The sequence below is a fragment of the Thunnus maccoyii genome, chromosome 7 (genome assembly GCF_910596095.1).
Source record: "Thunnus maccoyii chromosome 7, fThuMac1.1, whole genome shotgun sequence".
Classification (NCBI taxonomy): domain Eukaryota; kingdom Metazoa; phylum Chordata; class Actinopteri; order Scombriformes; family Scombridae; genus Thunnus; species Thunnus maccoyii.
In genome coordinates this window covers 28,910,594-28,923,824 of record NC_056539.1, presented here as the reverse complement: position 1 = coordinate 28,923,824, position 13,231 = coordinate 28,910,594, and the positions used below count along the sequence as shown (strand labels likewise).

The 13,231-nt window shown below is 38.7% G+C and overlaps 1 protein-coding gene across 2 annotated transcripts; it reads left to right on the top strand.

Annotated features, from left to right (window-relative positions):
* The first annotated feature begins 4,495 nt into the window (after positions 1-4,495).
* LOC121900242 (regulator of G-protein signaling 13-like) lies at positions 4,496-6,859 on the top strand. 2 transcript variants are annotated; one of them, XM_042416381.1, is made up of 5 exons: positions 4,496-4,727; positions 5,099-5,158; positions 5,471-5,532; positions 5,709-5,875; positions 6,159-6,859. In XM_042416381.1, exons 1-5 carry the CDS (start codon positions 4,648-4,650, stop codon positions 6,345-6,347), a joined length of 558 nt encoding a protein of 185 aa, XP_042272315.1. In that variant the 5' UTR covers positions 4,496-4,647; the 3' UTR covers positions 6,348-6,859. The 2 variants fall into 2 exon arrangements, with proteins under 2 accessions (XP_042272315.1, XP_042272314.1); XM_042416380.1 differs by having other exon boundaries at positions 4,498-4,727; positions 5,468-5,532.
* Positions 6,860-13,231: the final 6,372 nt, after the last annotated feature.

Here is a 13,231-nt window from a genome sequence, read left to right as displayed (position 1 = left end):
AAACAATGTACTGTTCAGAAACTGAAATGCATTGATGTTTCTAATCTTATAAGCAGTTCAGGCCTGAGACATCATCAGCCTAATTGATGCAGCTTAGTAATCACCTGTCACACATCTCTGCCTACTCCTGATGGTAAAACACAAAGGTTGGAACTGCCACAATGGCTGTGCCCTTATTGTGGAATAACTCACGTCTTAATATGTTGAAAATTTCCATGAGAGATCCATCAGAAATACATAAAACAACATAACACAGACATTAATTTTGGTTTGTCAGACCCTGATCAGAAATAACTGATGAATTTAGCTATGTGTTGTCCACAATGACAACAGCAACCAGAAACAAACAAACAAAAAAAAAAAAACATGACCTTAACTCATTCACTCATTTCTGGCAGCAAAAAACATTTTAAAAAGTCTTTCATGGTGCCTAAATGCCTATTTTTTTATCTTCATCTGTGTTTCTAAAATTCTACATTTAAGGCACATACAAATATAAGGCACTGGCCACAAGCTGCAACTACTTCTTTTCAAGTATCAATAAATAAACAGCTTTATGAGCTTTGATTATGCCAAGCACCGCAGTTATTTCAATGGCAAATGTCAGTAACTCTGAGTACACTGGGGATTGTTCCTCTTAGGTCTTACGTCTCTGGCATCACATGGTGCGCCATTCTTCACACACAATCTGTCACTGTTTTCTCATAGCTCAGCACAGTTACCATGGAAGCGAAAAGGAAGTGAGTACTGTCAAGACAGTCACACTTGGGGAACTTTACTAGCAGATTTGGATGCTAAAGGCTAATGTATTGTATGTGTATAGTGCTGTGTTCCTCCTTGTTGTAACTTTACACGCGATAACACATAAAAGTAGCTTCAGGAACACACTAATGTGAAGCATGAGGGACAGCTTTCAGTTGAGAGTGTTTGGTGTTCCTTCGTAATGCCTCAGTACTTATAACCGTGTTTGGGCAAAAGAGGGAGAGCTGCATCAGTGAAGCCAAGCCGAAGGCCAGATTGTAACAAGGACAGCCTGTGGCAATTAATTAAATGTAACAGAAGTGGAGTTGGTATTGCTTACATTTACTCTTCACGTAACTTTTTTTTTTTTTTTTTTTCCAGAACATATTCTAAAATAAATATTTTACTATCAGATCCACAACAAAGTAGACCTCTATGAGCATGGCCTAGACACCAGCTGAGCGTAAATTACATTTGCATAGGACCTGAACAGTTCTCACGTCACATTTTCAAATGTGTTCATAATACCAGACATTAACCACGGAATCCAAGCAGTGACAGCATTCTTGCCTACATTTGTTTATCTACCTTTTTTTTTTTACCTATTTGTTCCCTGTATTACCAACATTTATATGGGAAAATGACAATAACCTGCTGTGTTAAGTGGCAAGTCTGTGCTTAGTAAAAAGCCAGAAACCCATCTTCAGAGATAGATTTCCTGTCACACAAATCCTGGAGTGGAGTAATGTGGTAACACTGTGCAGGGATTTCATGTCTTTCCTAAACATACCAGCAGCAACTTTAAAAAATTTCACATAGAGCAACTAGTTTCTATTGTGGAATGGCATGATGGGGGACCCAAAAATTTCCAAATCGTTAAAAAAAAGAACAAACTGTCATGATAAGATTACCTTTAGAATCCCCCTCAAAGTACTTCTCCTGTTCCTGGAAATATTTCCTGTTGTCATCTTTTGTTACCATGTCCTTTCAGTCACAATTTCACTTTCACCAAGCTGGCAAATCCAGTAACTACACCCTACTCTGATGCTATCAGTGGCTTCTGGTAATTCTGTGGTCCTCCCACGAATGATGTACTATTTATTTTTGTGTTATTGCACTTGTTATTGCTTATATTCAACACCTAACCCCAAGACTTAACCTTTACCCTCGATATATGTTATGATTGTCTGCCTTGGCCTCTTCTGTCAATGTCTATTACCTGGACGAGCTAGCTATCACGGTTGAGTGCATTTAGTGTTGCGAGGATGCAAAATTTTACTGCCCCTTTTGCAACAAAAAACAGACAAAAAACTGATCCCTGTGGCTCTAATTTTAGGCTAGACAACTGTGTTTCTGGTTTAAGGTATGATATGACTTCAGGATTTGAAAATCCGTCCCTTAAATTCACACAGCTTATATCTCAGTTCCAATCATCAGCAGCAGCCTCTACTCCAATGCCAGCAAAAATATTTGTCATAGAGCAGCACTGATTTGTAGGAAACATGAAAAGTCAGGGGTCAGTGCTACTAACGCTAATTTCAGCTAACTCTATAGTCACTTGCCAAGACACTGTCCAGTTCACTGCACGTTCTCACACTACAACTCAGTATCTAACCAAGCTCGGTTATTTCCCTTCACCCCCGCCTTTTCCCAGTCCCTTGAACAACTGATAGGTTTATACTAAGAAGGCTGTTGTCTGTCAAATGTATGTTTATCAGAGTTGCCATTGGCATTGAGATCCATATTCATTATTGTAGTACTTGACCTTGTTGGCCACCTCTCACTCATAGGATCTGATGTTACAATTTCTTCATTTTGAGGTGAATCAGCTTCTAAAAATAATTGTGACTGTATATGCAGCAGCTCGTCCCCACAAGAAAAACGACAGTATAGGTCTAAAATTCAGCCGGGAAAAACGACCTGTAGTTATGTTTACGCCCTCTAGCGGCTGTAGTAATTATGACTTGGGGAAGTGACACAGCTCAGATGACATCAATATACGGTGACAATTTGCCTTATTAGGAGGAAGCAGGTTGAGTGGATGACTAGATAGTTAGATAGCAAAAAGTGGACTTAGCTGTAAGAGACCGCTGTTAGCTCCCGCTTCCAACCGTGAGTGTCATGTTTCCAACCGTCATTTTTTAAAAAACCATAACAATAACAGTCATGGTGTCTACTGTTGCCATGATGATGAAGGTTGCACAACTTTAAACCCGCAGTGCGGAACTTTTACATATAAATGAACGTCTGTTTCATCCAAGCCTTTGCCAAATGAGATCACACAATGTGATTTAGCCTATCACCGACAGATAAATCTCTCTATATTTCACAGTATACAGAGTTTTTAAATCTCACAGCGGGCACGACATTCCCGCGCTGCCCGTTTGGATGTTAATTGTGTGGCTCCTCTAGACTTTCCAAATGTTATCGGACCGAATGGATTGAATTTTAATGGTGAACCAAGTCATTTTGCAGGGGTTGTGTGATGCTCAAAACAATTTATCCACCGCCTCAGTGGTGTACTGGCAAATCCCGGTGGACCATCAAAAAAAAAAAAAACGTTTTTGGGCCGGTCAACTGTCAAAACATATCCATTTTTCTCTCTGTGTGCCTGTCATTTGGGGTGCACATGAGAGGATGCTGCATGCCTGTGTCAGGCAATCACAGTGGAGCACCCCCCTTTACTTTCACTACCAGAAGGGGGAGGCAAAAATCCCGCACTCAAGCTTTAAGGAGGTAGAAACCACGTGTCAAGTGATCATTTTAACTCAAACAATGATCTTTTCCTTACCCTAACCAAGTGATTTTTGTACCTATAAAACACAATTATTTTTAACAGTTAAAACAGGTATGGGACATTCTGGAGCGCAGGTACAGTTGACCTATGTGGTTGTTTTCAACACATTAACTCACCGGTGTTGTCAAAGGATGAGAGGGTTGGTAAACTGTCCAAACCTTTTGAGGATTTCCTCCTTGTTTTACACTTGTGACATTAGTGATAAGAATGTAAATACAATAACACATAACACATAGATTTGCATATTCTACCCTCCATATAAGGACTTCATTCTACAGTTGGACCATGTTGAAAAGTTTTGACAATTAGGTAATAATTTTGTGGCTGAAACAAGAGGGTGGTCATGATATGAAGTTCTGACATTCTTTCTAACTTCCTGTGGCCTCGCTGAGTCTCAGTGTTGCAATAAATTTGTTTCCTCTTTCTCTCACATTGCACAAATTGTCGCCAAACTTTGATGAATTTTCCATCGTGGGATCACTATATGTTAAAGTTGATCTTTTCTCACAGAGACAGAAACCATAAAACAACAGAAAAAAACAGAAATAGAAGAGTAATCTCTCCATATGTCTTCAACAGGCTTCACTTTTCAGTCTCATTTCAGAGGGCTACCAAAACGCACAGCGAGCGAAGGTCATTATTTGCCTATCACAGTCACTGTTACTGTCATTTGCATCTGTGCTGCTAGACTAAAAATAATGTGAACACAGCATGCTTTCAGCCACAGAGAGTGCTGTCTGTTTGGCTCGTCCAGTTAGGAGGAGGGAAGGAGTGAGGATCTGCGAAAGGACAGGAAAAGAAAGGAAAGGAAACACAGAGACCTACTGGGGAGTAAGTCATCAAGAGGAGGGAGGCATACATGCAGTACACTGTCAGTATGTGTTGTTTCTAACAGTGAGGTAGGAGGAGAGGAGAAACAGGAGGGGGAGGAGGAAGGGGTGCTTCCTCTTCAGTCTGGGCTGAGCTGCTGATGTCTCCCAGCAGCCCCAGTCCATAGCAACAGGAAACCTTGGTATAAAAAGCCTCGTCGGAGGGGGAACCCTCCTAAGTGTCTCTCAGTCGCAGCATGACCAGGACCGAGAGCCTGAGAGTGTGGACTTAACAAAACAATGCCCAGCCTAATCGTCGAACCACTCAACACACAGCACTTCATCATGGACAGAGATGACAGGAAGAGAAACAAGAACATGTGAGTGACACTTTTTTACTTTAAGCCAGGGGTTGCTGCGTAAATATGCTGACTTGCTGATTGATGAAAAGTTGTTTTCAGTTTATGTATCTGTTAAATGTTAGATGGTGTAATTGCAATATAGCTTTTTTGGTTCTCACAACAAACCTTTAACAGTTAAACACAAGAGCATACCCAGGAATATCATGGATGCTTCATGGTATCTCCTTAAAATAGTTTAAAGTTAATAATGTCATCTAACTGTGCGATGCCACATGCTCTCTTTTATAATTACCAACATGCCTGACATTCTTTGACAGATTCACTTGAAACTAATTATAAAGCAGTAAATCCAGCAGGGATATATTCATGCGTTTCTTATCTCTACACAGTGGAAAGAACTTTATGTGCCGACTCCAGTGCATGTTCTCACACTCGTCAAGCTCTGAGAGGTAAGGAGACTTATTGAGTGTTTTGCATACATTTCAGTTTTAAAATAGCCAGCCTGCTCCTATCATTTCCATCTATGGCATTATGAAAGGATTCAAATGAACTACAGACACCATGTTTGCTTTGGCACAGCACGCATGCACGCCAACATATCCCATGGTTTGACATTTTTGTATGAATTTGATTTGAAGCACATCTGCTTTGCTTTCTTGATTAGACCGCTTATGTGTCCTTGCAGCACTCAGTTTGCCCGGCTTTATTTTACCCAAATTTGATTCTGGTTAAGTAATCCAACTTGCATTTTCTCCCAGCAGGCTAAGTTTAGAAGATACCCAACAATGGTCACAGTCACTGGAAAGGCTTCTGGAGTCTAAATGTAGGTTGCTTTTCCCCTGAGGTTGAGAATACTGCTAGAACAGTAAATTATGTTTGTGAGAATAAAGAGTTTAAGGAGAATAACTGTTTTGTTTTGTTTTTTGTTTTGTTTTTTTAAAGCTGAAAAGGGATATTATCTGTGCCTAATGCTTGGCATGTTTTCTGTACTTTCCTCAGATGGGTTGGCCACTTTTCGTAACTTTCTGAAATCTGAGTACAGCGATGAGAATATTGAGTTCTGGCTCACCTGTGAGGACTACAAGAAGATCAAGTCTTCGTTCAGAATGTCCTCAAGGGCCAAGAAGATTTATGAGCAGTTCATCAAAGCAGAATCTCCTAAAGAGGTAAATCCAACTCAGAAAAGTCTTTATATTCATGCACAAAACCTCATGAGCACTTCCACGCTACTTTAGTTAAACACACACACACACACAAACACACACACACACAATCTCTGTATCTCTCTTACATATACTGAATGTACTACTATATCAGATTAAATAATGAAGATACCTATCAAAGACTGACAGAGTATCAAAGAGGAAAAGTGCCTGCTCAAATGTTCAATCTCATATCTCTCACTCTTGGCTCAAATCCCCTCATTCCTATCTATCTGCCTCATTCCAGATCAACATTGACTATCACACTCGAGAGCAGATCAAAAGGAACGTCAAGACTCCCAACATGCACTGCTTTGACGATGCTCAAAAGATAGTTTACGGGCTGATGGAAAGAGACTCGTACCCGCGGTTCCTCCGTTCTGACATTTATAGAACTCTCCTGGAAAACCTCACCTCTGACGCTACGAAGGGATGAAAACACGGCCGACGGGAGAGAGAAAGGACATAAAACCCATAACTGGAATGTTTGAGCTCCTTCAGGAGGAAGGACTGGCCAACAAAGAAGGAAGGAGCGTCAATCAGTGCGCCACATAGACAAAAACAGAGGCCTCGCGCCTTGGTGTCGTCACTAGATCCAGAAGCAAACTGCGCCTCATTCCCGCTAAGGGAGGATCCCCACACTGAGCATCGCACACCTGTGCAACAAAAAGAAGAAGAAACATGACCAGCCACAATGATAATAACCCTGTAGCATGTGTTTGCACTGGATGATAAGTCTGTGTACGTAGGCAAATTGACTGATTCTGACAATGAATGAATCAGCGGGTGACTGACGCCTGCTCTGATCGTGGGTTTGCGTAAGCAAACCATGCAACGGACCTCCCTTTCCCTTCTTTGCAGAGGTGTTTCCTGTGCAGATAGGATGTAAGATGCAACAGTCACACTCCATTAGTTCTGTGTGTGTGTGTGTGTGTGTGTGTGTGTGTGTATCTGAGAGAGACAGTATTTAGTTGTAGCATTTAACTGCCACTGACACAGAATAAGCTGTCACAAAAAGAGTTGGCCAATTATCTGGTGACAGCGCTAAGGAAGACAATAAATCCATAGCGGACAGAAGACTCGATAGTGATATGTCGTCCTCAGTAAAGGGTTGCAGAAGGCCACTTAGTTCTGCAAGAGGCTTTCTGGAACACTTTGAGAGGAGAATTTTCTATCTGTCTTTTTTTTTTTCTTTTTTTTAATAGATTGGATCGATATGGGGTTTTGAAAACTGATGCTGATATGTTTTAGATTTAGGCTGCCTATAGAGGATATTTTGTCCCAATATTCAATATCTTTATGGTCAGTGTCTGGTCTTAATTCCATTCCTCACCACCGACTCCTGGCCATATAAGTCTAAACGAAAAACCTTACGGCACTGAAATGTCAAGAGTTGTGATTTTATGTAATAAACCATTTGAGTGGAATTATTATAGAGATAGGATGTTTCACATTGCATGACAGGATGTTAAAACTCCATGTATACCCTGAGAATAGGCCTTATTACTGCTTTCCAAAGCACGTTGTTTGAATGTATTCTTTGGGAGTTCATAGTTAACTTAAAAAGTTAAACAATGTATTATTTATTGTTAATTGTCACCATTTGAGTACAACGTTTGTTGCAGTGTTGAAGTGCTTGTTAAAATGTTAGTGATTTGAATGACATTAAATTATTTAAATTGCCTACTTGGAAGAAAGTGAACTTTTTTAGTGATACACACACTGAACCTTTAGTTTCTTCTTCATACCACAGTTTTTTATGTGTGTGTGTGTGCTCTGAAATTCAGTCTAGTGGTCTGTTTATAGAAGATAGCAACACACTTCCAGTGAAATAGATCTTAAAACACAGCGTTAGAAAATGAATGTTCTATTGCGTAATGATTGTCTGTTATATGTATAAAGCAATACTCCATCGCATAAGCATGGAAACATAAAGGCTGTGCCAAGTTCTGGTGGGGCGAAGACTTATGGTCATTGCTATGGAGAAGCAACTACAGTGGCTTGCTGGCAAGACTTTGCAATCCATCCTGCTTAGTGACAAAGTATATATACAGTATATTTTTATAAATGGGACCCCTCGTCTCAAAACGAGACATTCAAACATTTTTTATATATTAATTAAGAAACGTCTCTTGCAACCATCAAAAAGGTGGACATTCAGAGTCATAAATGGAGTACAGATTTACAGCAAATATCATAATAACCCACTAATAATAACAAAATATGCAAAACAAAAATAATCCAGAACGAGCTTTAGCTCGGCGGCTTTCTGGAGTTTCGATTTCTGGTTTCAAACTTTACGGGAAATTACATCAAAGTAAAAAAAAATATATCTGCGTCATATGTGACAAAACACACTGGGTACTTGCAGTATCCTGTTTTCCTTCTTTTTTTTTTATCACTGAAAGGCGTCTGTTGACTTGAAAATTAAGTACAAGTGACATGTGCTGTTGTAGAAACAGGAAGGCCTGCACTTCCAGTTTCTTATGAAATCAGTCATTGTGAGAAATGAGATTTTCTGAAATGTACCCACATAGCATAAGGAAATACTGTACTATTCAACAGACATAATAAGATTTGCTTTTGGATAGCTTAAAGTCATTTGAATGTAAATAGTGTAAATGTTACTCATTAATTATGGCCAGTTTGCCAGCAGTATAGAGCAAAAACATTAGTAGAAACTGAAACTAGTTAAAACTGTTAAAATCAAAATTTCCATAATACACTATGGTCCCACACTGGTTCCAGACAAGATGTGAATCTACATTCTGCTCGAGCAAATGATACACGCAGACACTACTAAATACTATAATACAATAAAAGGGCTTGACCCAGACACTACTGGATTTTCTGTAATTAGAAGCACTGTTTCATTTATTCACCCCAACAGCAAAATCAACTATTTATATTTTTCTGAAATTTGTACGTAACCTCTCTTTGATGGCAAGTTATTCAACATCTCTGTAGATAAAGTGCTGCCTGGTACATGCAACATCAAGGGCCATCACTACTATCAGTAAACCATGGCTTGTTAGTAATATCTAGTGGTACGTGAGAAGAACTACAGCAACTTGTGTTCCCCTTTACAACCCCCAGTGTGTGTTTATTTACTTATTAATTTATTTTTGAAAACTTCATAGTTATATTCTCCTTGCAAATTAAGTTATTCACGTTGGGTAAGTGATACGGTAAGTTGCATATCATAAAAATGTTAGTAGAGTTGTCTGCTCAAAGATTCTAAATTTTAGTGAGAGATTTCAATACATCTAGAGGATACAAACTGCCTCAAGCAAAGTGGTGACAAACTGAACCAGCAGCAAAAGCTAAAGCTGCACATTAAGTTTCATATCTGTATTTAATTATTATATATTATATTCTCTCTGACAAACAGTTAGCAAGACAATGCACAGTGAGAGTACTGATGGATGCACGTAAGCTGAATCAGCATAAGCTTATCTGACTAACAACTACATCATTGGTTGCTTACATGTCACACAAATTTAATTCCAACTCTGCAAAACTATTGAATTTTTTTCAGAATTTGCATCTGTCTACACTTTTCAAATGCACAAATATTGTCACCAGATTTGTGGAAATACAAGTGCATAGTGCACCATGGGTAGTTCAGGACATCTGGGACATCAGAGTATTCTCAAGAAAAAGAGCCATTTTGCACTTGCAAACCATCACTCATAAATTAAGTTAATTTTGTGCAAAAAGTCTGTAAATATTACAGACTGCACTTTTAAATAAATACAACAAAATGTTTGGTTGACTTTTCCATTGATCACCTCACCATTAGGTACTTTCCATACTTGGAAAGCTGTAGTAAAAACAATAGGTAAGCATGCAGGTATTTGGCACCATCACAGGAACAATAAATACTTTTTTTTCCTCCTTTGATACGTGTCTGTATGCTCAAACACATGAGATGGAGTTTGCATAATTAGGGACTTGGGACGTGCAGTTTGTCAACACTGCTGCAGGTGATTTACTGAAGTATGATCTGTGATTGATTAAATTGCTGCCCCATCAATATTGTGTCAGCGTAATTATATGCTTGACTTATAAATATACTGTTGGATGGCGCTCAGTTGGCAAAGTGCAACTTCATGTGGATATCAAAACTGGGACACCTCACATGTGAGTGGAAAAACTTTGTCAAGCCAAAATGTTGCAAAAACATCCTTGTCATGCGGTGTATTTTTTAATTCCCTAGGTTTAAATTTGTGAGTCTACATTATCGGTGGGGTGTAGCCCAGACTTTTAGGGATAAACCTGTCCTAATATGTTTTAATCTTTCTATCTGCTACAGTACATGCCGTGTAGATTCATTAATGTCAGCTGCTGTTAAATGGGAATTTTCCTTAGTGGTTTGTGCATGACTTCTAAGTACAGTACACACATTCACCCATACTGGGCTGGAATTTATTTATTCATCATGCAATTTTGGCCCCACCTTACATTTCATGCCAAAACCACTAGATGTTGGTTGCAGTGCTGAAAATGAAACTAGAACAACTCTAAAAAAAAGTAAAAAGACTGGTGTTTTTAAAACTAAGTGACAAAAGAAAGTAAGTACTAATAAAGTCAATCATAATTGACTAATGGAAGCTGGCACTTCCATGTGTTCACCTCCTTTAGAATGATTTTTAGCTGTTAACAGTCACCTTTTACACATCACCTCCACCCATGAACACCCTATGCTATTTTAAAATCATATTTATTCTTCATTTTACTCTTCTCCAAGCAGTAAATCTAGTATTTTAACATTAGAGATGCCTCAAAATCTTATTTTGTCTCATTTGAATATAATACGAGTGGCCTATCACTCAGCAATTTGTTAGAACGAAACTTTGCATCATGTTTATCTTCAAAGAAGCCATTAAACAAAACATTTCATAGGAAATTTGATAGCTTAGCTGGAACGTTTTTGTTTTTTTTTGCGATGACTACCTATCAAGTTTCAGGATCTCCTGGAACACACTTCAGCTTAGCAGTAATATAAACAGTTTTTACTGTGGATGTGTTCACAAGAGGCTTGTCATTGTTTGCTGTTTGGGAGAGGACAAAGAAATTGACCGTTCTATCTATTATACATCTTTCTGTTTCGAGTGAACAAGAAAGTATGACTAATGCAGCCTGTTTAGAAAATGCCCATCCAATTAATGTTACTGTTGCAGCTGATGGTTTTGTATGTGAGGAGGATGGCTAATTGTTGCTTTGACTCTGGCTCGAGAGAGAGAAGAAGCCGGAGAGAAGCCAAAAAACAGGCCAAAAATGACTTGGTAGCTCTGGGAATGTTTTCAACTAAATGAGCAACTGTTTTCAGCACATGATAAGTGCCTTGTGGCAAGAAGTTGATGCTGCTGTGTAAACCACATGATGTCACTCCCAAAGCTTACAGCAGCGTGACAGCCTATAACACGTGTCCACCATTTGATATAGACAATAATTGAACTGAATTGTCAACACGTTGCCAGAAGAAATTGGAAGATGTTTAAGCCACTGATGATTCTGGGACCAATATATTAAGACTGTATTAATTAATCATTAAATATACTTGCTGTGTGAGTCTTGCAGTTTTCACTTCCTTCTTCTTGAACCTGCTGTCTTTCTTTTCAATCCCATAATACAGTTTACATGCAAGCTGGATGCTGATTGGCAGAATAAGAGAGAAATTGGGTTTTTTTTTTAAATAGAATAATTAGTCAACTAATAATGATAACCTTTAGATGCAGAACCAGAAGGGAAGACGAAAGGTGAGGAACAAAAGAGGAGGAGGAATCATCTGTGGCATATGCATTAAAAGGTCACACATGGTGGCAAAAAGCCCAGAAGATGATAACAATATTGAGGACAATAAAGTTGGAATGAGTGTTATGTAAAGAGATACAAAATGTAAAGAGATACAAAGCATAGTTTTATTGTTTATAAAGAATAAACTACGTAACGCAGGTTAGCATGCTAACACGCTAAGATGGTGAACATGGTTAAATTATAGCTGCTTATTATCAACATGTACTGTTCTGTTGTTGTGCATATGTTTTAATTGTGACTTGCCGAGAGAGCGCAGATGAAAATTAGCTGTAAGCTAAATCTGGTACAGTACATCAAATGGTAACAAAATGTTACCAAACACTGTACATGGTTCCTTACAATAAATAAAAAAAAATTAAAATGTCAGTGCTGACAATAATGACGTGTACAGTGGTTATGTACTGTAACCACAGGATGGACAACGACGTTCCTCTATAAAGCAACATGCTGAAATTCCTATTCAGCCAGCCAGGAAAAGTCTTTTTCCTAGTTGAACCTTCATACAAGAGATGCCATGACCCGATTCTGCATTCAACGAGTCAGAGATTATGGTGACAAGGTTAGAGGGCTCTGTTTGAACGAAACTATCGTCATATTTCAACGGGCTCAATGTGCTCAAAAAAGGGTAAAAGCCAGATACCTAAACTGCCTACTATGACACCAACAAAACAGAACATGCAGCAGTCACCATGTTGTCATCCCTAAACCTAGCATGGCCTGGGGCAGAAAGATATCTACTATTCCTGTTTGAGCCTGCCCAATGTTGTAAAAAACAGAAAAAGGAGGTCGCCATCAAGTCACAACACACAAGCTTTCACTACTGCTGGTCTCAGTATATATGTACACAGGAGGAGGCCTGAAGGAAAAAAAAAAAAATTTAGGTCATCGAGGTATGAACCTTCACATGACCACTACAAAACCATGCCATAACAGACTGGTCAGTAGGTGATAAATGGTGGCGGACAACTCGGCCTTGACAGTTCTGTGTCCTAACTCCACACTAAATACTAATACAGTCATATACAGTATGCATGTATTTTATACTGTATTTAATACTGTTTTTTACAGTTAGTGTACAAGAAAATCTATGTACTTAACTAAATTATATGAGACTTACGTCAATCAAATTGGAGCTTCGCTGGTTCCTAATAACACTTAACAAGTTGACAACCTTAACAAAAGATAAAGCAATAAGCCTTTTTCACAACAGACATTTTGACTTGTTATAGCAGGAGAAACACAGATGTTACTAATAACATTAAGTGTCCCAGAAAATCCATGACAGTGTGACAGTTAGCCAGCATGACCAATACAAGGACTGTGAAATCAAAGAAGCTGAATGGTATTAAGCCACCATTATTTTTTATTATCTACATCTGTGCTTTTCCTACTGTGTCTCAAAATGTCATAGTGAAAAAAGGCCAGTTCCAAAGATTTAATGTCTTTTTTTTTTTTTTTTCCAAATGTTCTATGATCTTCCTGGAGCTGTCTCACCATCCT